At 40.2% G+C, this 25,428-nt stretch overlaps 2 protein-coding genes across 2 annotated transcripts in view; both read left to right on the forward strand.

Moving 5' to 3' along the window:
- The window catches only part of LOC149160633 (glutathione S-transferase L2, chloroplastic-like), a 103,017-nt gene extending 86,385 nt beyond the window's left edge, over positions 1-16,632 (forward strand). The window contains exon 6 of the mRNA XM_089436749.1: positions 16,348-16,632. Coding sequence (XP_089292875.1) covers positions 16,348-16,358 — 11 coding nt within the window. The 3' untranslated portion in view covers positions 16,359-16,632. The remainder of the gene's footprint in view (positions 1-16,347) is intronic.
- On the forward strand, positions 529-16,895 carry LOC149160634 (uncharacterized). The gene is made up of 2 exons (XM_089436750.1): positions 529-580; positions 16,330-16,895. The coding sequence occupies exon 2, from the start codon at positions 16,393-16,395 to the stop codon at positions 16,699-16,701; it is 309 nt and encodes a 102-aa protein (XP_089292876.1). The 5' UTR covers positions 529-580; positions 16,330-16,392; the 3' UTR covers positions 16,702-16,895.
- The last annotated feature ends 8,533 nt before the right edge of the window (positions 16,896-25,428 follow it).

Below are 25,428 nucleotides of genomic sequence, written 5' to 3' on the forward strand. Positions count from 1 at the left end.
ATTGAGTTCAGTTGTAAGGTCAATAGTATTAATATGGTAGGATCTGCTGATGCAATAGCATTAGTTGTAAATCTAAACTATAGTGTGATATTGGAAGAGCTGTGGATTTGGCAACTGCGAAATTAGGGCTTTTGGATCATCTCTTTCTTTAGGGTTTTCTACAGTTAAACCCTACTTTCATGTCTCCAACATCATAACCAAAATCTATCTATGCAAAACTAAGAAGAATTTATCACCTTTTCCTTTATGCAATGCTAAAATACCTTAAACAGTTACATTGACAAGAGGATACATATGACCTTGGAATCAATTAAGTTTCAATCTTATAAAAATGAGTCTTTCACATGGTTGATTCAAGATCAAAATGTTGGAAACCATCACTTCAACTTTGAACTTGAATGATTAATTGGTTTAATATTATTTAACAGTTACGTCAGTACAAAGTAATTGAGAATTAGCTTAATTAAGTATCTAATCTGGCTGAAGGGTCTTACAAGTCGTTATTGTAAAAGCATTCAGGTTTGATAATAATGATCAGAATAAATTTGAATCCCTCAGTTTGAACAATGTGCCAATAGAGGTAATCAGCTAATTTTACTTGCATTAGGTGTAAATGCTTCAAACCACTGCCTGACTGGACATAAATTATGATGTATGCATCATTGCTTGTTGGTTGTTCTGTTCCACTAGTTTGCTTACAATAATGTGCTAACAATGAGTGATAATTATCACAAATTTTCAGGGCAGACAATAAAATGCACTGAGATTGTTGTAAATTATCATATCGTTAAATCAACACTTTTTCCTTTTTTTCAGTCCTTGTTACATGCCTTTACAAATTTCATTGTATTTACAAAAAGGGAAATGGGAAATTCCTTTCTAGGTGGTTGTGCAACTTAAAATGACATCTTTGTATCTGAAGTACTGCTTTAACTTTTATTAGTTTCCAAATATTGCAAAATGTATGATACTTAAACATTATTTGTGAGCTTGAACTTGTTCTTGTTGCATCTGTAACTTATTTGTGTTGAAAAGTGTAACTAGGTTCGGTCTTCATAATTACATGTAATTGTGATTTTTGTATATGATGAAAAGAATAAAAATAAAATTATTATTGTAATGTTTGGGTTTCATGAGCAAGAGATTTTATTTTTAGATGGCTCCCATTGCGAGCCTTTAGGATTTGTCAAAAAGGGTCAATGTCATGTATGAAGAACCCTTCTTGGGCATGTTACAAATATATATAAGTCTATAGGATTGTAAAATAGCCCTCCAAGACAAGCACTAGTTACTCCTCTTCAAGTAGGCCTCAAGACAAAGTAAAGAACTCATGTCGGCTCACCTAATGGAGACACACCTCTTTGGATTCACAGGTCGGCTTATTTATATGGGACAACTACTATATATATGTGTGTAGGGTGTTCGCATTTCAGACAGTCAAGGAGTTCGGATACCTCAGTAATTCGGGTGGCCGGTGGCAAATACAGAGATAATTTCGGATACCTCTATAATTCGGATAGGAGACTGCAGTGATGCGCTCGGATCTCAGAGAAGTACAGTTCAGTGTCATAACAGAGAAACATAGTTTCAGACAAGAGTACAGAAGCTACAATTCTGTGAAGAAGCCACTGTTCGGTGCTATAATGGAGACTGTTGTTTAGTGCTATGAAGGAGCTACAATTCAGTAATATATCACATTGATTCGGTGCTATCTCAGTCTCATAGATTTAGTGCTATCTTAGTTTCTGTGCTGCTACAGTGATCGCATTCCGGTGACACTATAGTGATGTATTTCGGTGCCATCTCAAGTGTTTCTACGGTTCTTTGCTATCACAGTATTCTCAGATAGGAGATGATCTCAGTGCTAAGAAGGTCAAAGCGGAAGAGGAGTCAAGAAGAAGAAAAGAGCAGAAGACAGTCAAGAGAACTAGTGTCTTGGTCTTGGAGTGGCAACTAGGTCAAGGGTCTTGGTCTTGGTATTCGTCAATTGGAATCTCTATAAGAAGAATTTGTGCGGGTTTTCCTCTCAAAGAGTGAGAGGTTTTGGCCCTGGCTCATAGCCTACATTCTTTGTCTCTTGTCTATTTATGTTCATGCATTGGTAACTGTTTGATGAAGAAGAACACTAATAACTAAAGAAAAGAAGATCCTAATCTAAAGTTGTAAAAAGCACTCACAAGCAGTTACTAATGGAAGAGAAATCACCTAATACTTGATGCCCTAGATTTCTCAACATGGTATTGGAGCTAAGGTAACTAAGTCAAGGAAGCACATCTTATCAAGAGACACTCAAGTATCAAATCTCGAGAAAGACACCAAAGCAAGTTGAAGGATATAAAAGTGAAGGCAAGATCTACGTCAAAGCATCAGACCCTAGATCGAAGAAGAAGTCTACACCAACAAAAGTCTTGGGATCCTCTAGTCATCATCAAAAGACCCCATGACCCTCATCAAGTTGAAGAGATCTACAAAGCAAGGTAGCCCAAAGTACAAACATCCAAGAGAAGCACTTCAAGGACAAAGATCACATCATCTTGGAGAAAGTAGAAACTCTAGAAGCATTTATGGGATCTGCACTCATTCACCACCAAAGAAGTTGAAGTATCATGAAGGCTAGTTATCCAAAGAAGGCTAAAGGCATTATCATCATCTTCAAAAAGCTATAAGGCAAGTTTCCTCTCATTGAAGCAAGGACCTCTTTATCCTTAAAGATCATTCGAAAAAACATCAAAATCCTCATCAATCACCATCAACAAAGGATCAAGTTGAAGATTTTATCTTCACTTGACAAGTAAGTACCTTTTCTTATATAATCTAATCTAGTAAAATGACTTCATTTTGCAAGGAGATCTATAAGTTGGTTGGTCATTGAACATCCTTGAATGGAAAAGGAGGATAGACATAGTCCTCAAAGAAAATGAAGTTATTGATCATATCATTGGAAAAGTCTCCAAACCATCTGAAGGACAAGTACTATCTGAATACATGGAAAAGGATCTAAGGGCTCAAGAGATTCTTATGGAGTTTTTCAAATAGTAGTATTGGAGACATCAAAAGAGACATATGATAAGCTGATAGAACTATTCTCTGAAGGTGCGAAAAAGGTCATATCACTTAGATCTTATCTACTCAAATTAAAGGTATCAAAGGATAAAGGGTTATCTTCATAAGATCTCAACTGCAAGATCTGGGAGAGATGATTTCACATAAGGAAATGATCTCCTTTGTTCTAAATACACTAATTGATGAGCAAGGTAACAAATGCCTATGAGGATAAGAAAGCTATTCCATTCAACAACTTGTGGTTTCTATGCAAGATAGAAGAAGACAGGTTGAGGGCAAAAGGTGTTCAAACATTTGCCGAAAGGAAGGGGAAGTTTGGAAAATTTGGTCCTTAGAAAGGAAAGACGAACATAGCCAAGATTCAATGCTATAAGCATTACAGGAAAGATTGCCCTAAGCTCAGGAAGTGCAATAACAAGAAAGATAGAGAAGAAGTCCATTTCACTGAAGGAGTGGAGGAAGCTGAAAAGAAGGAAGTCCAAGGAAGAGGAAAAGCATTAGAAGTAAGAGCTTGTGACATCCACATAGGAAACATGAAGGATGTCTGGAACAAAATCTATGATAGTCAACTATGAAGGATATAGCTCTTGGTGACCACATTAAAAGCTCAAGCGACACTTATGGGAAAAAGGAAGAAGTCATCTCAGACAAGTCTCATCATACATTAGTCAAAAGGAAACATCTGTTGGATAGGGATATGTAAGATCCTCAAGATTCTCCGATGGAATCCTCATAGTAAGGTTCACCGATATAGAGAGGAAGCAAGTGTTTCATTAGGAACACCAACTTGTGGAATTCATGGGATGATGTTATGATGACATAAGAGATGAAGCAGATCAAGGGGTTGAAGCTCTTTTCAATCAAGGAAGTTGCTGAAAGAAGCCTAGATGACCTAAAGGTAAATGAGGTATGTATGCTTGTATTCAATATTATAAAGTCATGTTGTATGGTTGCAGGTAACATGGATCACTGCTCTATCTTGAGAAGCATGATCAAAGGAAAGGAATATCCTCCCATGAAAGGATGTCGGAAGGCATGGGTCACACTAGATGAAATCAACATAATAGGTACTCATATGGAATATGAGGTGGTTGACAATAACTAGAGGAACTTTGATTGGAAGTTTTTGGGAATGTCATATGTGAAGAAAGAAAGGAAGAGATTGTAGACAATGCAAACATGGAACAAGACATTCAACATCCGAGAACTGAAAGATTTGACTATGATATCTCCCAGAAAGATATGAAGACTCTGATGGAAGTCTGGAAAAGATGGAGACCCTTGACAATATATATATCTTTGGGAGATGTTTCAACATGTATGTAGGATGCTGATGCCAACAGGAAGATGTGATGATGAAAGACCATCACAAAGGTAATTTTTTTTGTAAGCTTGGTGGTACCTTTCTATTTATTTTCGGAAATAAAGTAGGTTACATCCATATGTCCATGAGTTAAGTGGCCTCAACCTATCCAGTGGGAAGCTAGGTCTGTTGGCCACCTAACTGCAAAATATGCCATCGATAAGCAAAAAAACATAAGTTTGTCTAGCCATGCTATATATACTTGAGAGTCTTTATACTTTCTATTATCTAAATAATTGTAAACATAATTGATAATAAGTCTAAAACTATATGACCAAAGCATTCAAAAAGGAAACCATGGGTTCACTGTCACTGTTCATCATCAGCAGAATCCATCGGCGCGGGGTCCTTCACCATAGAACCATGCAGCTCCGTGCTGCTCGATCCGGCTCAACCGACCACTCTGTTGCTGCAGTTGGAACTGATTTTTTTGCAATTCTTTGGTTAAATCTAAATTCACCGAATGCCCCCGAGGGGCTGCATGCATGTCTGGAGGAATTTGTTCTAGAGCTTTCGCCAGAATGCTCTTCATCATCTAGAATAGGCGCACAGTCTACTTGTACTGCGTTACTCTTCCTCGAGTATGGCCTGGTTTTGGGGTCACTGCTTGCCACTCATCCAAGTCCAAATCGAAGTCTTCCATTGTCTGTTGGATTTCTTCTTCCGACTCTGCGATCAATTGTCTAACTGGGTTGGAGTTGCTGGCATGGTAAGCTTGGGCTGCTTCATCAATGATACGTGAGGTTGGCTTATGCCCTCGTCCTGTCCCAACCGCCCCACTGGAGGAGCTGGGTTGGTTTCCCGGTGACGGGGCTGCCTTTCTCTGCCTCCACCGACCTCAAATTCCACCTCCATTGTTCTTTGTCCGCTTCGCTTGAGCCATTTTGTTGCCACTGTCTTTCAAATGCTCTTCTCTTTCTTGCATTCTCAACTTTCCTACTGTCCAGGGCCGCATGTTGGGTGCTTGACATTGCTAGCGGTCTTGCCCCCATTGCAAACCTGCTTCAAGTTCAAAACACACCAGCCGAGTAAGGAACCCACTCCATTGTCTGCAAGTAATTGTATGCCAAAGCAAGATTCTAATGCCATTGTTATTGCATGCCTTCCTTTGCCCAGTACAAAGTTTAAACGAACTGGCCATTCCAACTATTACCATACTGTCAGTAATATAGCTATAGTTTGCAACAATAATTGATTTCATCAACCAAACACAATTACGGGGATTGAAGAGGGTTACAAACCGGCCACAGGACAAAGCCCATTGCCTGTCGAACCCTTTGCTTAGCGACCCTATACAGAGTGCCCAGTTTGTAGGAATTAAGGCCACTTTGTCCATAATCGACTTCAATTGCTTGACATCACTCCACACCCACCACTAACACCTGAGATGAATTCCATCCAAACAGAGGTTCCCAACCCAGGAAATTCGAGACCATAGGACCGGACTGACCCATAATTTGATCGATTGAGCTTCTCTGCCTTCGCCCCTCTGCCACTAGATGGTATATCTGGGATTTCTTGAGCCCTTGGCTCTCCCTTCACTACAGTAGTTTGAATCACCCCCCCATCTCTGCAGACCCAACCCCCTGTCCACTCTTCCAGCCCCATGTGTCACGCCCCTACACCTGCGGTAGTCTTCCAACCGCTTGTAGCGAGGTGCGGCACCACCGAATGCTTTCTTTTTAACAATACTAACATTCGTGGACTACGCCTACTCCAACATTAACATACTTAGTTGTGTTTCGCAACCAAGTAAGCTTATTTATCCTTTATACTTAATGAAGCCCATACTCATTCATTATCCATATGCAATTAACCGAGAACATCAACAATTGCAAACAAGTATAAAGGGAGGGGCAACTCCCGAACAGTCTGCCCAACAATTTTATTAAGAATATCAGATTACAATACAACAGTGTGTCTTGGCCGAACCAAGTCTCACACTTAACCAATTTTTACAATAAACAGGCCACCTGCCTTTTACAACGTGTCGTGCACCTTTGCACAAGAAGAGGTGCTCACCCGAGCCACCCAACCTTCCTACCAAATCCTGCACGAAACCGTACCCAAGAATCCACTCAACACACGGCACACTTGCCAACCATTAACATAAGACAAATCTGCGCAAACTCCAAGTCTCATGCGCATGAGATATGCGCATGTCCTTTTACCCCACTACGCACTCCTCTTGTCTTATGCGAAGGCTATGAGCGAAAGTCTTGAATGAATGAATGAGCTCTCGCACTCATATGTATATACCTTTCCTACGTGGTTCACATGGGGGTGTCAGCCCTTTGGCCGACCCCACAATACACCCACAAGGCCTTTATTAACAAGTCGGCTTGCTTCCAAACGCAAGCTCCTCCTATCGCATGTATAAACTTGCCCCAACACTTAGTCGTTTTTAGGTGTTGTCCATAACGTCGCATGTTTCGTCGCATATCCGCCCGCACACCGTCGCACGCCCGTTCAGCACGCGCCCGTCGTGCGCCCACGCGCCCGCTCGCGCGCCCTCGTGCACGCCTTCGCCCGGCGCCCGTCGCACCCGCAACCGGAGGTCCTTACATCCTCCTCCACCTGAAATCATTGTCGTCCTCGACAACATACCATCCCGGTAGCTCTCCACCAAGATCATCATTCATCCATGATGTCGACCTTTCTACACAAGGCAAACATCCTTGCAACATATGTAGAGACTCTTTCCCCACTATGTCCCGGCCTAGTGACCACTGCCACCAAGCTCACCATACCAAGGTATGTATCTCCATAATCCATGCTCAGGTCCATGGAAACTCCATCCATCTCATCTGCAACATGTTGTCCATATGTGTCTCTCCTCCATGTGAAGAGACCATCTCCTCAAACCAACTCTCGATGTGCCCCATTTAGGTCCATGAAGCCTCTTCATCATCTGCAATGTGCCATCCTCAAGTCTCCATAGAAACAAGTATGCACTTGTCTCATCTATCCGTGTGCTGCCCATGATCCTCGATCAAATCAACTCCCATGTGTAGAAAGTAGTTGAGTCTCGGCTCAACCCATGCTCAAGTGTATCACCAAAGCATCATCATCATCATTGTAACTTAATCACCTCAAAGTGTCTCATAACGATCCTCTACATCAAGTCACTCTTCCAAGCCATGCCCATACATGTACTTTGAAAGTATGCATCCCATACTGCATCAAAGTCCTCTGACCTCAGCTCCTCAATGTATTAGATCCTCCAAGTCCACCATACATGAAGTCCCTAAAAGTCACAACAATCTCATGTCATCATGAGCTCCATGAGTCATCTTCAACCAACATCTGCCTCAGCTCTCCATGTAGTAGGAATGCTCCATAGTCTGCTCACAACTCCATCCAAGTCCATGGCCTTGTTGTACCAAAGTGCACAACCTCTCCATCGGCTCACAAGTAATAAGTCTCCATGTCACACTAGCAAATCCATCTGCACAACATCCCTGCCTTGGCACTCCTCATTGGATGTCCATGACACCCCTACAAGTGCTCCCACGCAATGTCCCTGCATAAGACTGCCATGCTTCATGCCTCCAACCTGATGTCCATGACTATGTTGTCCATGTAGTCCAATCAAGTAGACTCATCACAACCATCGGTCATCCTGATCCAAGTCTACAATCTTCGGTCTAGTGAACTCGGTCACCCAACCATCTCATCATGTCATGAGTCCCTCCATCATAGCTCCTCCACCAAAGTGTCTACCAAGACTATCTCTTGGTCTCGGCCATGAGAAGTCCACCCAAGCATCATCACAAGTGTGTGCCCTCCTCAATATATCCATGAGTCATGCCAGGCACTTAGCCATTCTCCATGTGGCTAAAGCATGACCCAATCCTCCACAACGATCATCATGTTCCTCCCTTGTCAAGGGCCTTTGTACCTTCTACCATAAGGTCACAAGCAGCCCCAACAAGTCCAACAACCATTAACAATCCTTGCTTCTCCATACAAGGTCTCATCCTAGTCATCCATGGTAAGATCCTCCATAGCATAGGCAAACTAGCTTTGCCCTTCCCTGCATACGATCCATCTACCAAATGCCCAAATGAAACACAAGTATCAACGGTACTTACATCATCAACATGAGGCTCCTCCATGTGAGTATCCTCATTCATCCATGTCTGCAAACTGCACGATCCTGGTCCAACTTGATCATCCTCAAGTTCATCCTCCATCATGGTCATGTCTGCAACATCTTCAACTACCATGGCTTCCTCTTCCTTGTTAGCACAATCTGCAACTTCACCTTGCTCCATTGTCCAACCAAGTCGAAGAAGCTCTCCTTCAACATTCTTTTCCAAGGCTTCAAGTTCTTCACGGATACGGGGCTTCTCTTCCTTCAACCTTTTCAACCTGTCCAAGGTAAGCAAGAGCTTCCTTCCACCTTCTCCCAAACTTGCCATGCCTTATCGTTCAGCTTGGTCCAAGCACCGAGCTTCACCTCTGCTAAACCTGCTTCCACTGTCACGAGCAACCCTGCTCAAATATCAACTGTCAAATTTCCAAGTGTACCCACACTTGCACTTCGTCACGAGCAACCCTGCTCTAGCACTAGCTCCAACCGAGCTCTGATACCAACTGTCAAGTTGTGTATCAGCTTCAAACCTTCACGAGCAACCGAGCTCCGATACCAACTGTCACGCCCCTACACCTGCGGTAGTCTTCCAATCGCTTGTAGCGAGGTACGGCACCACCGAACGCTTTCTTTTTAACAATACTAACATTCGTGGACTATGCCTACTCCAACATTAACATACTTAGTTTGTGTTTCGCAACCAAGTAAACTTATTTATCCTTTATACTTAATGAAGCCCATACTCATTCATTATCCATATGCAATTAACCGAGAACATCAACAATTGCAAACAAGTATAAAGGGAGGGGTAACTCCCGAACAGTCTGCCCAACAATTTTATTAAGAATATCAGATTACAATACAACATTGTGTCTTGGCCGAACCAAGTCTCACACTTAACCAATTTTTACAATAAACAAGCCACCTGCCTTTTACAACGTGTCGTGCACCTTTGCACAAGAAGAGTTGCTCACCCGAGCCACCCAACCTTCCTACCAAATCCTGCACGAAACCGTACCCAAGAATCCACTCAACACACGGCACACTTGCCAACCATTAACATAAGACAAATCTGTGCAAACTCCAAGTCTCATGCGCATGAGATATGCGCATGTCCTTTTACCCCACTACGCACTCCTCTTGTCTTATGCGAAGGCTATGAGCGAAAGTCTTGAATGAATGAATGAGCTCTCGCACTCATATGTATATACCTTTCCTACGTGGTTCACATGGGGGTGTCAGCCCTTTGGCCGACCCCACAATACACCCACAAGGCCTTTATTAACAAGTCGGCTTGCTTCCAAACGCAAGCTCCTCCTATCGCATGTATAAACTTGCCCCAACACTTAGTCGTTTCTAGGTGTTGTCCATAACGTCGCATGTTTCGTCGCATATCCGCCCGCACACCGTCGCACGCCCGTTCAGCACTTGCCCGTTGTGCGCCCGCACGCGCGCCCTCGTGCACGCCTTCGCCCGGTGCCCGTCGCACCCGCAACCGGAGGTCCTTACACCATGGGTGGGGAATTCCCACCATCCCTATGCTCGACCACCTCTACCGTGCATGCACCCATGAGAGACAAATAAATCCCAAATTCCACAAACACAAGGTCTAGCAAAATTATGGACATTGACCCGACCGGGAGCGTAGCGAGGCCATGCCTCTGGCTCTTCCAAAACCTGTCACCCCACAGCCTGGACACTTTCAATTCCCTGACTGAAGGCTAAATACACAACTCCATTATAACTAAAATCGCAGGTTGAAGACTAACAAAAGTTTTGATTCAATGCATTCCAAAAAAAATGAATGTGAAAAATGATCATATTTTTCAATCATCAATGTCCATGATTGTGAAAATTGAAGCTCTGTGTTTGGATTATCCCTAAAACTTTCCCAAACATCCTTGAAATATGCGCAGAAAATCCTTAAAATCTGCCAAAAACATCCCTGAAATTTGTCCGGAACATACCTGAATTCTGTTCGGAACGTCTTGGGGACGGCTAGCAAGTCCCCAAGTCCCCAATGGAGTCCCCACCAATTTGGTGAAAGTCCACGGAACTTGAGGATGCAGGGTACATGAGTATTTTTTGGGGGGGGGGACGGGTCCTCGTGCAACATAGGAAATAAGTTGTAGCATTGATGAACAGAACATGCCGGTAAATGACATAGAAAAGGATGTGCAACAACACATGTGGCATGGCATGTAATATAGCATGACATGTATACAAATGAAGATATGTTGAAGACAGGCTGAGCATGAGGACGCTTGCAGACGGTGATACAAAAAAGGAGAACGATGCCCTAAACAGAGTTCACAAGGGGGAAAATGATGTAGCAGATGAGCATGAAGTTGACAAAGATAAAGTACGCTAAGTAAAGGGGGTTCCATAATTTCCTTTTGTTATGACTATTCCTGTGAAATCCCTAACAGTAAAAATAATCAAGTACTATGTGAACATAATCAGTTTAGGTAACTCTTAAGTATTGCAGACATAAAAATAGTAGTAGTGAAATCCCATTCCATTTGTCAGTCAATTAAGAAAAATACGAATATGGATATGTGGATGCTTCCTTGAAGATAAAGTCGTCGTCCCCATACATTTGTGTCAAACGCTTGTTATGGAGACTACCTAGACTAGAGGCAGAATTTTCTTGATAAACCTTTTTTGGGACTTGTTAGGCATTACAAAAGAATCAACAATGATGTTAGCGTCACTAACCTTGCGGAAATGCTAACAACAAATATTGCCCGGTTCCAATGAAGTTCAATAGGAAGTATTTGATGAAATTGTTTGTCACTTAATGAGTGATAAATGTGTAAAGACTTAAAAGGAAGAGAATTGCTTCTGATCATGAAATGCAGAGAAAAATGCTCATCAGTTCAAGCAATGTCATGGCTCTGATATCAACATTATTAGGTCAAGCAGACATTAAGCAATAATGCGCATGACTTTAGAAAGGAGGGTGTCAATTTGGACACTAATATTTTACCTTTCATTGACATGGTTATGGAAGCCTCAAACGCACCACTGAGTAGACCTCATTTGTGTTAGTTTTTGTAGCATCAGATGTGTTCTAGCCACGAAATTTGGTGGAGAGGCTAGAATACATGAGATCTCCAAAATCCGGAAATCATTTCTAGAAATTGCGTCTAGAAGTGTCTCAATTAGATTATTAACCATTTTTAAAATATTTCCTAAGCCTAAACTTAGGAAATATGTTTAATTAATCAATATTAATTGAGATAAGGCGAGAATAGTCTAGAAACACAAATAGATTGATCCAGAGATGATCCTAACCATTGATTATGTTTTAATCTTGGCCATTCGTGCTCCGACAATGGATTATAAGAAGAGATCGATGTGGTGATGGAGAAGGCACTTGAGCACTTCGATTTCTTGACAGATCGATTTCCTGAGTAGTAGCAGTCAGTTGCCAAAGAGAGCCAAAGATTGAAGCAATGAGTGAGCGACAGGGATAGTGATCCGGAGGAAGATTTCCAGATCCGGAGAGGCAACAACAAGAGGGTCGAGTTATCCCAGTGAGGCAGTGCCGAGCACTGTGTAGTAGCTTCAGAGAGGGCAATTCGACTTGCTGGAGAGAAAATCGTTCTCAGTTCCAGAGGTCGGGCAGAGGTTCCAGAAGGCCGAAGAGACTATTTCCTCAATAGCTAGCGGCAGAACAACTTCATCAGAGATTGGTTGGAGGCTTGACGTCAAGCAAGCTGCGCAGAGTAGCATGGACGCTGACGTAGAGGGTCAGAGGGCTAAGTTTCTGAAGGTTAGTTGTGCCGGGATTGCTGTTGGAGGAAGGGGAATTTCCCTTCAATAATTTTGCCCAAAATTTCTTGTTGTGGATTGCCAGTTTCAGGCATCCAGATTGTACTCATATTTTCATTACTGCATAATAATAAAAACCCTCATTGTTGCATCGATTTTCCCAAGTTGGGGTTTTAAGGGGATATTTATCCAAAAATAATTGTCTCAAATTTTGTGTGTGCTAGCATTTCTCAGTTTCCAGCGCATTATTTTTCTGCAGTATTTTATTTGTGAAGGTTATAGTGTATTTATTTCGATATTTGCTGTAACAGAGAAATTGTTAAATTAATTAACAGTTAGGAGAAATAATTCTAGTTGCTGCAATAAGATTCCAGTTTTGGAATTTTCACATGGTATTAGAGCGCAGTTGATCAATCGGAGAGCTCAGAAGTGAAAAGAAGGAATTTCGCTGTTCAGTAAGAGCAACAAGCCGAAATTCCCAGGAGTAGCGCAGTCTTTTGCCAGGAGCCCGAGTTGCTTGTGGAAGTTGGATTTTTCTGAGAGGTGCAGAAAAATTCAATCCTTCCAGATCGAGTGATTCCAAAGGATGAGGGAGCAACTTAGATTTTTCGTTGGGCAGATCTCTAGTTGGACGCAGAGTGTTTCGCAGCAGTTCCCTAGCGCAAGACCAACATCGGGGTGGAAGAGAGAAGAGCACACACAAAGGGAAAATTTCTCTTAGGGAACTTCTAGTCTCAAGAAGTTCGATTTTCCTTGCAGATTGGCAGTAGTTGTGAGCAAATCTTCTCACTCTAGAAGGGAGTGCGAGTAGCTGGGCAACAACCAAGCAAAAGGAAAGAGGGAGTTTTCAATAGTTCGTTCAGATGGCCACTGTAGGGCTTTGTGATCAGGATAGGTTGGATGGAGCTTCCAACTATGTCATCTGGAATGCTAGGATGTCCTTCCTTCTAGATGAATATGTCCTAAAAGCCTACATTGATAACCAGGATGTAGATCAACAGAAAGAATACAAGAAAGAGATGGCGCGGGTGAAGCGATTGTTCTTGGATGGAGTCCGGGATCATATTGTCTCACATATTGTTGGCAAAGATACTACCAAACAAATGTGGGATGCTCTCTCCATGTTATACCAGGGAACATCCGAGCATCGGAAGATGTTTCTTGAGGAGAAGCTGAGATGCATCCAGATGCAGAAGTGGGGAGGCATAGATCCCTTCCTTACTAGGATTCAGGATGTCCGAGAGTAGCTGTCAACTGTTGGGGCAATGCCTCAGCCCATGGAGCTAGTGCGATTGGCACTCAATAGTGTCTCAAAGGACTGGTAGGTCTTTGTCCAAAACACATTGGGCAGAGATAGGCTACCAGAGTGGAATAGGATGTGGTCCGGTTGGCAACAGGAGGAGTTGAGACGAGCAATGGATCGAAGGTGGTGAAGGAGGAGGAGAATGTGGCCCTCGCGTCAAAGGGTCCTAGTCAGGGGTAGGGGGAGCAGAGAAAGAAGAAGAAGGATCTGTCAAAGGTCTAGTGCTTTAGGTGTGGTGAGCTCAGTCACTACAGTACCCAGTGTCCTCTCAAGAAGAAGGACAAGGAGGAGAAGCAGGATCAACAGGGAGCTTCTGCAGAGATCGACAGGTTGATCTCCAGGTTGGAGGAAGACTTCGTGATGTTCATAGATATACCTCCAGGAATGAGGTGTGGAGATTTGGTACTCTAGTCCCAAAGAACTACAGAGATTGGGTAGGGTCCATTGAGGAGTCCACCTCATGGATCATTACTTGGCTATGGGGCCCCATGGTATTCAGTAGTCATGGATCATTACTTGGCTATGGGGGCCCATAGTATTCAGTAGTAGGATGAATCAGTGGCAATCGATGTAGTCAATACTAGAGTGACAGTTGCAAACTAGTAGCAGCCAAATACTGAGGAGTGCAGTGTAGTGTTGACAGTGGAGTAGGTGGCTCAGTGTAGAGTTGGCAGCAACGCAAATTCTTCAGTGACAGTGCAGATGCTAGTAGCACTTATACACTCGGGAGAGATTCATCATACCGAACACAGTTGATTTAGTATTTTGGATGATTTTTAGTTGCAGAGGTTGTAGTTGTAGCAACAACAGATAAGAGGGAGTTGCAGTGCAAATGTAGTGTTAGCAGCAGTATGGCAGCGTCAACAACAACATAGATGTAGAGTATATCAGAGTTGCGCAGTGGTTGGTGGGTAGTATGGCTAGACATTAGCTGCGTAACATGAGATGATGCAGAGACAAAGTGTTTTGGCAGGGTGTGCAACACTAGAACACATTCCTCGCTAAGAGGGAGTGTTAGTTTTTGTAGCATCAAATGTGTTCTAGCCACGAAATTTGGTGGAGAGGCTAGAATACATGAGATCTCCAAAATCCAGAAATCGTTTCTGGAAATTCCATTTAGAAGTGTCTCAATTAGATTATTAACCGTTTTTAAAATATTTCCTAAGTCTAAACTTAGGGAATATGGTTAATTAATCAATAATAAGGCGAGAATAGTCTAGAAACTCACATGGATTAATCCTGAGATGATCCTAGCCATCGATTATGTTTTAATCTTGGCCGTTGGTGCTCCAACAATGGATTATAAGAAGAGATTGATGTAGTGATGGAGAAGACACTTGAGCAGTTCGATTTCTTGGTAGATCGATTTCTTGAGTAGCAACAATCAATTGCCGGAGAGAGCCAGAGATCGAAGTAGTGAGTGAGGGGCAGGGACAGTGATTTGGAGGAAGATTTCCAGATCCGGAGAGGCAGCAACAAGAGGGCCAAGTTATCCCAGTGAGGCAGTGCAAAGCACTGCGTAGTAGCTTCAAAGAGGGCAGTTCGATTTGCTGAAGGGAAAATTGTTTTTAGTTCCAAAGGTCGGGCAGAGGTTCCAAAAGGCTGGAAAGACGATTTTGTCAATAGCTAGAGGCAAAACGACTTCATCAGAGACTGGTTGGAGGCTTTTCATCAAGTAGACTGCATAGGGCAGCACAGAGGCTGACACAGAGGGTCGGAGGGATGAATTTCTGAAGGTAGGTTGTGCCAGGATTACTGGTGGAGGAAGTGTATATTCCCTTCAATAATTTTGCCTAGAATTTCTTGCTGTGGGTTGCCAGTTTCAGGCATTGAGATTGTACTCAGATTTTCACTGCTGCATAATAATAAAAATCCTCACTGCTTCACCGGTTTTCCCAAGTTGGGTTTTTCTGGGGACATCTGTCCAAAAATAATTGTCTCATATTTTATGTGTGTGTGCTAGCGTTTCTTAGTTTCCAGCGCATTATTTTTCCACAGTATTTTATTTGTGAAGGTTGTAGTGTGTTTATTTCGATATTTTCCATAGCAAATAAATTGTTAAATTAATTAACGATTAGGAGAAATAATACCAGTGGTTGCAATAAGATTCCAGTTTTGGAATTTTCACAGTTTGGAAGTCTTAATTAGTTGAATGATCAGTTATTCTCTAAACATTGTGTAGGTGATCCTCTGTGTATAAAGAGCCTCAGGAGCCCCCACATCTTGATTTGAGTTATCATTGTTAGGTGGAGGCAATTTAGTTTCCTTTTGTATACTTTGCTTCACCTCCATCTTTTCTGATCACATACAGTTTTTTATGTCAATAGACAGCAAGTTGGAATACGAGATTCATGATAATTCCTGAATGATGTTGTGATTGTTTATATCCTTCCTTTTATATATGTCAAGTGCAAATATATTGTTTCTTGATCAACTTGGTTTCAGTTTCATTCCAAACTCGTAGCGTTGGGTGCATTGCAGTGTGAACGATCTTTGATATGATAATTTTCCTATTTTGATGTTTGATAGCTGTGCAAGCTGTGCTATGCACAAGATTTTTAAAAGACCAAATAGTACTTTCTTTGCAGTCAAAATGGTATTTTCTTATAGATTTAGAATCCCAACCAAGCGTTCTTGCTCTTTTTCTTGTAAAGTGCTTTATAAGAAGATATTTAATATACAAGGTGAGTGAATATTGGAATTTTGTAAAGCTAACTATTTTTGTAGTATCCTTTTGTCTTGCAGGATTCACATGATGCCCATGAAAGAAGGGAAACTGTGACTAACCAAATGGACTCTACAATTGATAGTCCTAAAACCCATGAAAATGAGCAAAATGAAGAGATGCAGGTGACAGAACAGCATTCTGGATTATATAATGACAATTATCTAGATCTTTCAAAAAACAATGGCGAAAATCCAAGTTCAACTACGCACACTCACTCAAGTATGGAAGAATCCAATGCTTGCAAAGAAGCTTCTCCAAGTCCAGAAAATGCCAGCGATGAGCCAATTCGAAAACCTGCTAAATCTCCTTTCGCATATCAATTAGCATCATCAAAACCAGTCAAGTCACTATTCAGTTATCAGCTAACTTAACTTTCACTGCTTTCTTGGGTTGTCAATTATATTTATGTTCTTTTGATCCCCATTTTCTATCGTAATCTATTGAGAAGAGTTGTAACTGGAAGTTACCAGAGAGATTTTTCCAAAAGGTTCGTTCTATTAGTTCTAAACTGAAATTGGTTCTGTAAATTAATTGTAGGTTTAGTTTTTCAATGAATAATTTGACAGCCCTCTTTGAAAAGGAGATCGAGTCAAATGTTATGCATAACTCAGCATAAACTCAGTGGTGTTTCTACAAGTTTCCCTGTAAAAAGCTTCTAATGACTGTACATTTGATTTTCAAGTTGAGGGCAGTGAAGATTATTTCACATGCTGGAATGTGAGCATGTTTTTGACGAGGCTTGACAAAATAATTGAACTGTTTCTGAATTTTGTGTGGGAGCCATTTTTGGGGATTTATGTTTCTTTTCATGTTTTCCTATTTTGGGTTTGGCAGAATAATTGGAGAGATTGAAATTCACTAGAATAATATTAGTGGCATTGACTGGAAGAAGCCTGTTGGGGGTGCAGAACACTAAGGTTCAGGTTAACAGTGACAGAACAATTTCTTCCAAGAGCAATAACTACCCAAAGTTGATTGTGGGTGTGCTTATGGTCGCACTCTTGCAGAGTTAGAAGCTGCAAAAAATTGGATATGTTTGTAGCTGGTGGAAAACAGGTCAAAATTTTAAAATTGAACTTGCACAAAGGTGTTTCCTTTGTGTGACAATGTGTGACAAACACTTTTCTGTAGCCATCTGTAATTTAATAGTCTGTGCAATGCATACATGGCGAAATTATGATCATTCATCTATAACTTTGGAAGATATTTTCCTTGGATAAACAAATTTGTGGTTGGTATGTATTATACATAAATATAGATATAATGGGAGTGAAATCTGTTTTAGGGTGTCATTCGCTACTGTATTTTTTTATGGGTTTCTATTAAACCAAAGAAGAATTTAGTCTCTCTTTTTTATTTCAAGAAAAAGTGCAGTACATTCAGTAAAAGTCTTTCTAGACTTGCAATACACATGCCAAGAGTTAAAAACTCGAAGAAAATCTACAGGGGGAAATTATATTTCATTGCGTTTCTGTGTGTATTTTTATTGTATACTGTCCTTTTATAAACATGTGACTATAACAACCATGTTATTATTAGATATTCAGTTCAACTATCTCCACGATCATCTCCAATATTTTTCCATAATTTTTTCAAGTGGTTCTATGAAACCCTCATCCCTAACTTTTTTGGTTACATCATCTTCGATTCATATGTGACTTTTATGCATGATCTACATGATTACAAAACAATTATATAATTTAGACATTATTATGAATCACAAGGAGTTAAAACCAATCCCCCAATCTCAGATTTTACCCAATTATGAGATAGGTTCAAGATAACAAATAATGATTTTACAAGGCAAGATTGGGTAATTTTTCTCCCCAAAATACAAATGAGATATTACATGATGATTCTTAGACTTTGAAAATAGTTGATAGTCGTTCTCCTTGCTGTTTGAATGATTAATTTTGCATTTTCCTCAAATCTGGGAATGATTTGGAAATCTGGAAAAATTGTGCATTTTGGGCAAATTGGACTCAAAGAATCACACATATATTCCAAACCATGATGAATCTCAAGAAAAGGTCCAAGAATTAGCTAATTTGCTATGTTAAGAAGAAAACCCATGTCTCGGAATCTTCATATTCGCCTTCATTGCCTTAGGAATCATGCATAAAGTTGGCAGTCTAGAAACTTTGACCTGTAACAAGATTTTGGTGCTGGCGCCTCACACGTGTGAGATGGGTGTGATATGAATGGTGTACAGTAGGCTTGACACCACACGCTAGAAAACGCATGTGCCAGAATTTCTTCTAGAAGGCCGCAAATATGCCAACCATGACCAGGTACTGAAAGTGCATTGCTAGTACTAAAACTGAGCTAAACAGTTCATCATTAGTAAAAAAAACACTTAAAACTCAACTAACCTACTAGAGTCTTGGATTTAATGTCAATAAACAACTTTTTACCTCAATATGCATAACAAAGGGTTTTGGGTTTAAAGGGTCGACAATGCACAAGAAGACAGGCAATATGTGGTTTCAAGGGTTGGTTGTGAGTAGTAAAAAGGTTAATGAATGGTTGAAATCATGACAAAACCAGAGACAGACATATCCCCCACACCAAAACATTTGCATGTGCTCATGCAAAATAAATGTCCTCAAAAAATCCCCGCAAAGTCTTAAAACATTCATCAAATTGTTCAAATTATCCCCCTGCCCTGTTTCTCATTTCAGCCCATGCTTCATTCTAATTTTTCCAATTTGAGAGGTCTCTATAACATTTTAGTCTCGAAGTCTCCAAAGGTGTTGTTTTTAGAAGAAATAATATTGCAACATACTCAGCAAGGCCACCATCATCAAGGCTCTTGTCAGATCCAATATCTGCCAAATTCTGTCTCCAACATGCCACAGGAAGGGAAGAAATAAATGGCTCTGGAACTTCAACTCTATGCTGTTTAAAACGTTTGACACAATGATTAGGAGTCACAATAGACTGTGTCAACCTTGACTAGGTCTGAAGACATATGGTGACCCTCACTAATCCACTTCTCTACACAAACCTGTTCATAAGTATGGCCAAATGAAATAATGACAAGGTTAGGCATTTAATTGCAGTGAAATTGAACATCCGAATTCCTCAGGAGGTACTGGCATGCTGCTCAAGCTTCCAGGAGTTTCATTTTTAATCACCTTACATGCTTATGAGGAATCTCTTTCTTGTTCTGCAATCCCCTCAAATGATTCATTCATTAAAAAAATCCTGTCCTATTCTATTTTCAATTCAATTGATGGTTCATTGCAAAATATTATGGAGACTCTCAATAGCATCATGGAAAGATGACAAACATCTGTGAACATCAAATCTCAAATCATCATTGACAACCCTAGACATAGGCAACAACTGCAGTACTTTCCTTTTGCATGATGCTTGTCCTACTTCTGACTCATCTTTGCATGGTACAGAAATGTGAGAAATATCTGAAGCAACTAATACCCAAGATATTAGATTGGTGCCTTTCAAGAGGCTCTTTTATGTCACCTTCTTTTGTTACCACAAAGGCTAAGATCACCCGTGTCAAGTAAGATTTCTATAGAATTAGACCACAAGTCAGAGATAACACCTCAAAAGATATTACAAGAACAAAATTCCTGTACTCTTTGACATTAGATAATCAAGAAGTACAGAGTGATCGTATTATATCCATGCTCAGAGTTCACAGAAAAGGAGATAAAGCTTCAATGCCTTTATGTAAGTCTCCATGCATACTTTCTTATCAAAGATCTCATATCCACCACAGAACACTTGTCACAAAGGTACAGGTATATTCAAAAGTTGTCCTAACATTTCAAACATGATATCATCCTCATCCATAAACAACTTGAATTGAAAGTACTGGAAATCAGTTCGCTGAATTTTGTGAACATTGGCCATTGATTTAAAAGATTTGCTCCTTCCACTTCACCATTTTGTGTACTTAATATAGGCAATGCAAATACCACTCCATTACGGAGCTGCAACAAGCATGCCCTTATCAGAGGAAAATACTTGTGCTCGTTGCACAATGCTTCTTGAACTATTGAAGAGGCTCCATTCTTAGTTTCACAATGAGCCCCTTAGATTCCACCAACCATATCCTCTTATGAGCTTCATCCAATGAGATTTTACCCTGTTTGCTTGTTTCTAGTGCTATAAGCTCTGAATACATCTGAACACATTCTGCTTATTTGATGAACTATGATGTATTTTTATCCTATCTATCTGAACTTCTTATCTCGACCGAGGTTCCTGCAACCTCCATGTATTCTGATCATTATATCATCTTAATATAATATATGCTGGTTTTTTTTCTCTGAAAAAAAAAGCTCTGAATACCTGTTCCTACCTCACCAACAAGTAGGAATAGGAAGGTGTGGCCAGCCAATGTTCCACTGGTCAATTTTATTGATGCGACAAGGCCTGAGAGAACCACCGAAGCTGTTCCCTGAATTAAAATTATTCCTAAATAACAAGCATTTGCCATATTACAAGTAAACATAATCAAATAGAACAATAACGGAACACATTGCTCCGATAGAACAATGAGCTCACAAATACTTCAAACTTAAGATAATGGTGGTTGAATATTGGAACCTATCGCCCTTCTGGAAAATGCTAGCAAACAAAATGATGTTGTATGCATCTCTGAATTATAGAACTTTAAGGGACACTGTGACATCAACATGAGATTCCCGCTTTTCGATAGGATTAATAGGATGTGGGAAGTCTACATCTAGTTCCTCAGTTGAACACAACATATAACCAATTACCCCGCTTGGATACAGGGAACAGTTGTCCATGCATAATTAATAGAGCCTTTGAAAATTTGGTGGCAAGCTGAAACAATATCTTCAATGATGGGCATGTTCAACCAAATACTTTCCGCCTAGGTACACACTACACCTCCTGGTCACAAAGCTCTTGCAAACACTCTCCTTCAAAGGGACCATGAAATATGTCTGGCTCATTGTATTCTGGGCAAATGACCAACAAAGCTGGCTTCTTGTTAAAATAATATTCCATCATAGCTTCATTTGAAATTTCCCTTGCTGCTAAAAACTGTGCTTTCTTCTTGTATTGCTTCCCAAAAATATCCATAGGGATTCTTCCACACCAAGACCAATAAATATGGGAAAATTTTTACTATATGCTTTGATGAATTCATGAACTTTTAGAATTTGATTTTTAAAGCAAAAACATCTGGAGCAACCAATTTTTTAAATAAGAAACAAGTGAATCTGCTTTCCGTGGGCCTGTGTAATTCAAGCATGAATGAGATCCATTAGATGGCTTCTTTTCTCAGGTTCTTTCTCTGGACAATAAGATCTGTGCTGGATCCCACTTTACCAACAACTAGAAAAATAAAATTGTAGAGAAAATATGATGCAAACTTCTGTATTTCTTTGGAAATGTGGCACTGAACAACAATGTTTTGCTTTCTCCAACACGAGGCATGTCCGTCTATCGAACTCTTTTATGTATCTGTGGCTTTAAACCCCTATCTCAAGCATTTGATCCAACTCATCCAATGCAAATATTTCACCATTGAGAGGGAAACCCTACCCCTCAAGAAGATATGCAAGTCATCCCGGAGTTGCAACAAGAATATCAACACCCCTCTCTAACTCCTGAAGTTGTGTAGTAATCGCCACCCCTCCATAAGCAATCACTACCTTGATTCCAATTTGGTATGCAAGCTTTTTAGCCTCTTCATCTAAATAATTAATCTTAGGTATGTGAGGTTGCCCAAGGTTGAGAAGTGTTCCCAGCAACAAGTAGAGATAAGCACAGGTGAAGAGCACACAACTTACAAGAAAGAAAAAGAGCCGAGGATAAAAGATATGCAATAGCCCAAAACAAAAGAGTAGATATGAAATTATCGGATATTTGCATGCAAATCTGTAACAAAACAATGAAAACATAAAGATACCATTTTTGACCACACCATCTGCTTTCTTTGAATTCAAAACCATATTTTCCTCTCGAATCAACTTCTACCAATAACACAGATGTTGAATTCCAATACTGCCCTAGTTTTGTTAGTTTCACCTTCACCTAAAACTATTTATATGAGTAATGTTGCCTTTGCAACTTAAGCAAAACATAGTTTCCTCACTACCAGACACAAGAAAATTTTCCCAAATGCTGAGAAACGTCAATAAGCAAAACAACAACTTACACCAAAACCTCCGATTCTTTGGTTGCTCTTCTATCTGATCCTGGCTGCAATAAAACTAATCCCTCCATGCAGATAAGATCATAAATAATTTAGATCAATCTCCAACAGCAGAGAAAACTAAATTCCACAACACGCAATTACAGATATTTGTTTGTCTGTATGTATGTCTTCAGCAAATTTTGCAGGGATGGTCAATAAAATTGGTTTGTATGCAGGCCAAGAGCATTAATGCATTGAAGTGGCCTAGATCATTTGTGATTCTACAATATCACATGGCCATGACCAAATATATTAAAAAAATAAAAACTGCAAATCTTGCCAGAGAAGGAAAACCTTTTAAGCAAGTTAAGACATCATGCATGTGTGTTAATTTTAGGTATGTTTTATGCTTAGAGCAATTTATTTCAATTTTCACAGTTAGCTCAATATCGTTTCCAGATTAGCAATCACATCAGCGTTAAAGTAAATTGCAGATAGAACATAAACATAAATTGTAGAAGACAAGCCAAGACAAGAGGACACAAGATGTGGCGCTAGCCAGGAATAAACCCCAATGTGGGAAACCCTTGATCAATTTTTCTTGTATGTTCTTCAATAGTTCAACAGAGAGAGAGATAGTACATTTACAACAAAAGTCAACACTTTGACTTATCTAGATAAGAACATAGATCATCTCTAAGAAGATGATACATGAGATTAGTTGAAGATATGCTGCTTCAATTGATTTTCCAAGGTGACTCCTTCACCTATCATTGTGTTGCATTTCGTCATCATGCTGCACCATGTTGCACCTCACCGTGTTGCACCATGTTGCACCCATCATCACTATGTTGCATCTCATCATGCTTCACCAATCATGATTGTACCATGTACTTGCTGCACCAAGCATCATTGTTGTCCCAAGTACTATTGCTGCACCTAGCTGCACCATGTACTTGTTTCACCTTGTTGTTGCTGCTATTCCATTGTGCCACTGCTGCACAATGTCATTGTTGTTCCAACATGCTGCTGTTTCATCATTGTTTTGAAGTTGCTCATGTTGCCACACAACTGTTCCAAGTGGTATACTAAACCATGTTGACACACACATGTCTCATGTGCTTGCAACTCCATGCTTGCCATGCTTACCTTAGTATTCCTTTGCTATCCCATTTACTATACAACTGTCCCTTGCCACTGCTGCCTAGATATATAGGTGTCGCTGTTGTCCCTAACAGTGATGCTATACCTTGCTGCTGTCCCCTTAGCCTTGCCATACCTGTTGTTGTCCCATGTGTCTTAGCCGCACCATGTGGCCCAACTGTCCCAGTTATTAGCATCGTTGTCCTGGGCATGTTTGAGTCCTCAAACTTTCATGCTATCCCTATTTTGAGGGTCACCTACAACCCACCTTTAAAGCCGTATAGGTACTCTGAGGACATATCATGAATGCGCCACTTTTAATGTGAGATGGATGAGACTAACCAAAGAATAACCATAAGATACCCAGAGTCCTACCATTTTTTGTTTTCATGTATGCTTTTGCTTTTAACGTAGTGTTACATCATGAGAAGAGACTTCATTAACTCTTTTGCAAATCTTGATAGAGATGTTTGGATATCATGCTTTGGTGTTCTGGTTATGATATTCAAAGTTTTTTTTTCACTGGTATCATTGTATGGTGAAGCAACAAAAATTAGAGTTTTTGTGCTTTTAATATGTAAGATATACAATGTAATGTAAGTAATATTTTTATTAATAAGATGAATGTACAAGAGTGATTGAATGTTACAATGAGGGCCCACTTTATATCTAGGTAGGTGCCCATTCAATGAACATGTCCCTTAGAACACGCCTCTTCATTAACTAATCAATTAATTAATTATAACTATGTTTGATATATATTTATTTTATTTTATATAAGTTGTATTTGTAACATTGTCCCTCTTTAAAAAGCTTGTCCTCAAAGCTTGTACTGACAACTTTCTTGAGGTTGCATATGTCATTTTGGCATATGTACGCTGTTGTTAATAACTTATCTTGGAACTGTTTATCCATTCTTCTTTCAGACTCTTTTTTTTTCAATATATAAACTGTTTATCCATTCTTCTTTCAGACTCTTTTTTTTTCAATATATATATATATATATATTTTTCTTATTGTATTTTTTTTTTTTTCATTTCTGTTATTATTGTATATATTTTTTAATTTTCAACTTTATAAAAAAACTATTATAAGGTAGCTTTAATAAAGTTACTTTATAATAAATTTATAAAGAGACTTCGTGTCCATACAACGGATTCATTATCTTCGAACGATCCGAAAATGGCTGACAGTTCAACGACAATCCCCCCACCTTTTACCCAATACCGCCAGAGAGTCACCGACATTGGCAACCAGTGGAGACTTCTTGACACCATGGCCACCGAGGCCGTCGTCCCAGAGCTCTTGTCACCACAACTCTCGGGCTCTGCAAGAACAATGTCAGCCTTAAGGAGATCATTTTTCACGGCCTTGTGAAAGTCCTCCGTTGGAGAACGCGATGTCATCAAGTATGAAATTTAGAAAGTTTTCTTTAATATATGTCGTTGCGTCGTTGCCGCCATTACCATCAAATACTTCATACACCATCGCCCGGGATTTGAACTCGCTACACTCATGGCCCCCACATTGTCAATGCAGATGTGCTTGTCTTCCATGCTTGACACAAACAATGGCCACCCAGAGCGCAAGACAATGAATTTTGGGCGCCGGATGGCAAAGAGATAGCTTGAGTGTGAATATAATCGTTTGAATCTTACCAATTCAATTGCTCTGGTTGGTTTTCAGCTTTCAAAACAAACATTTGACAATCATCGTTTATTTTGCTACCAAATAATTCCCCTGGAATTTTTACATCTGTTGATGGTACAAGTGGTCAGATTGCTTGTAATTTTTAAAGCATACAGAGACAAAG

This window comes from Pinus tabuliformis, chromosome 5_2, assembly GCF_031772625.1.
Source record: "Pinus tabuliformis cultivar Carrire ecotype Pingquan chromosome 5_2, CPIR1, whole genome shotgun sequence".
Classification (NCBI taxonomy): domain Eukaryota; kingdom Viridiplantae; phylum Streptophyta; class Pinopsida; order Pinales; family Pinaceae; genus Pinus; species Pinus tabuliformis.

Bases quoted from the DNA above. Each gene is read 5' to 3' on its own strand.
- LOC149160634 (XM_089436750.1), top strand. From the start codon at position 16,393: ATGGACTCTACAATTGATAGTCCTAAAACCCATGAAAATGAGCAAAAT.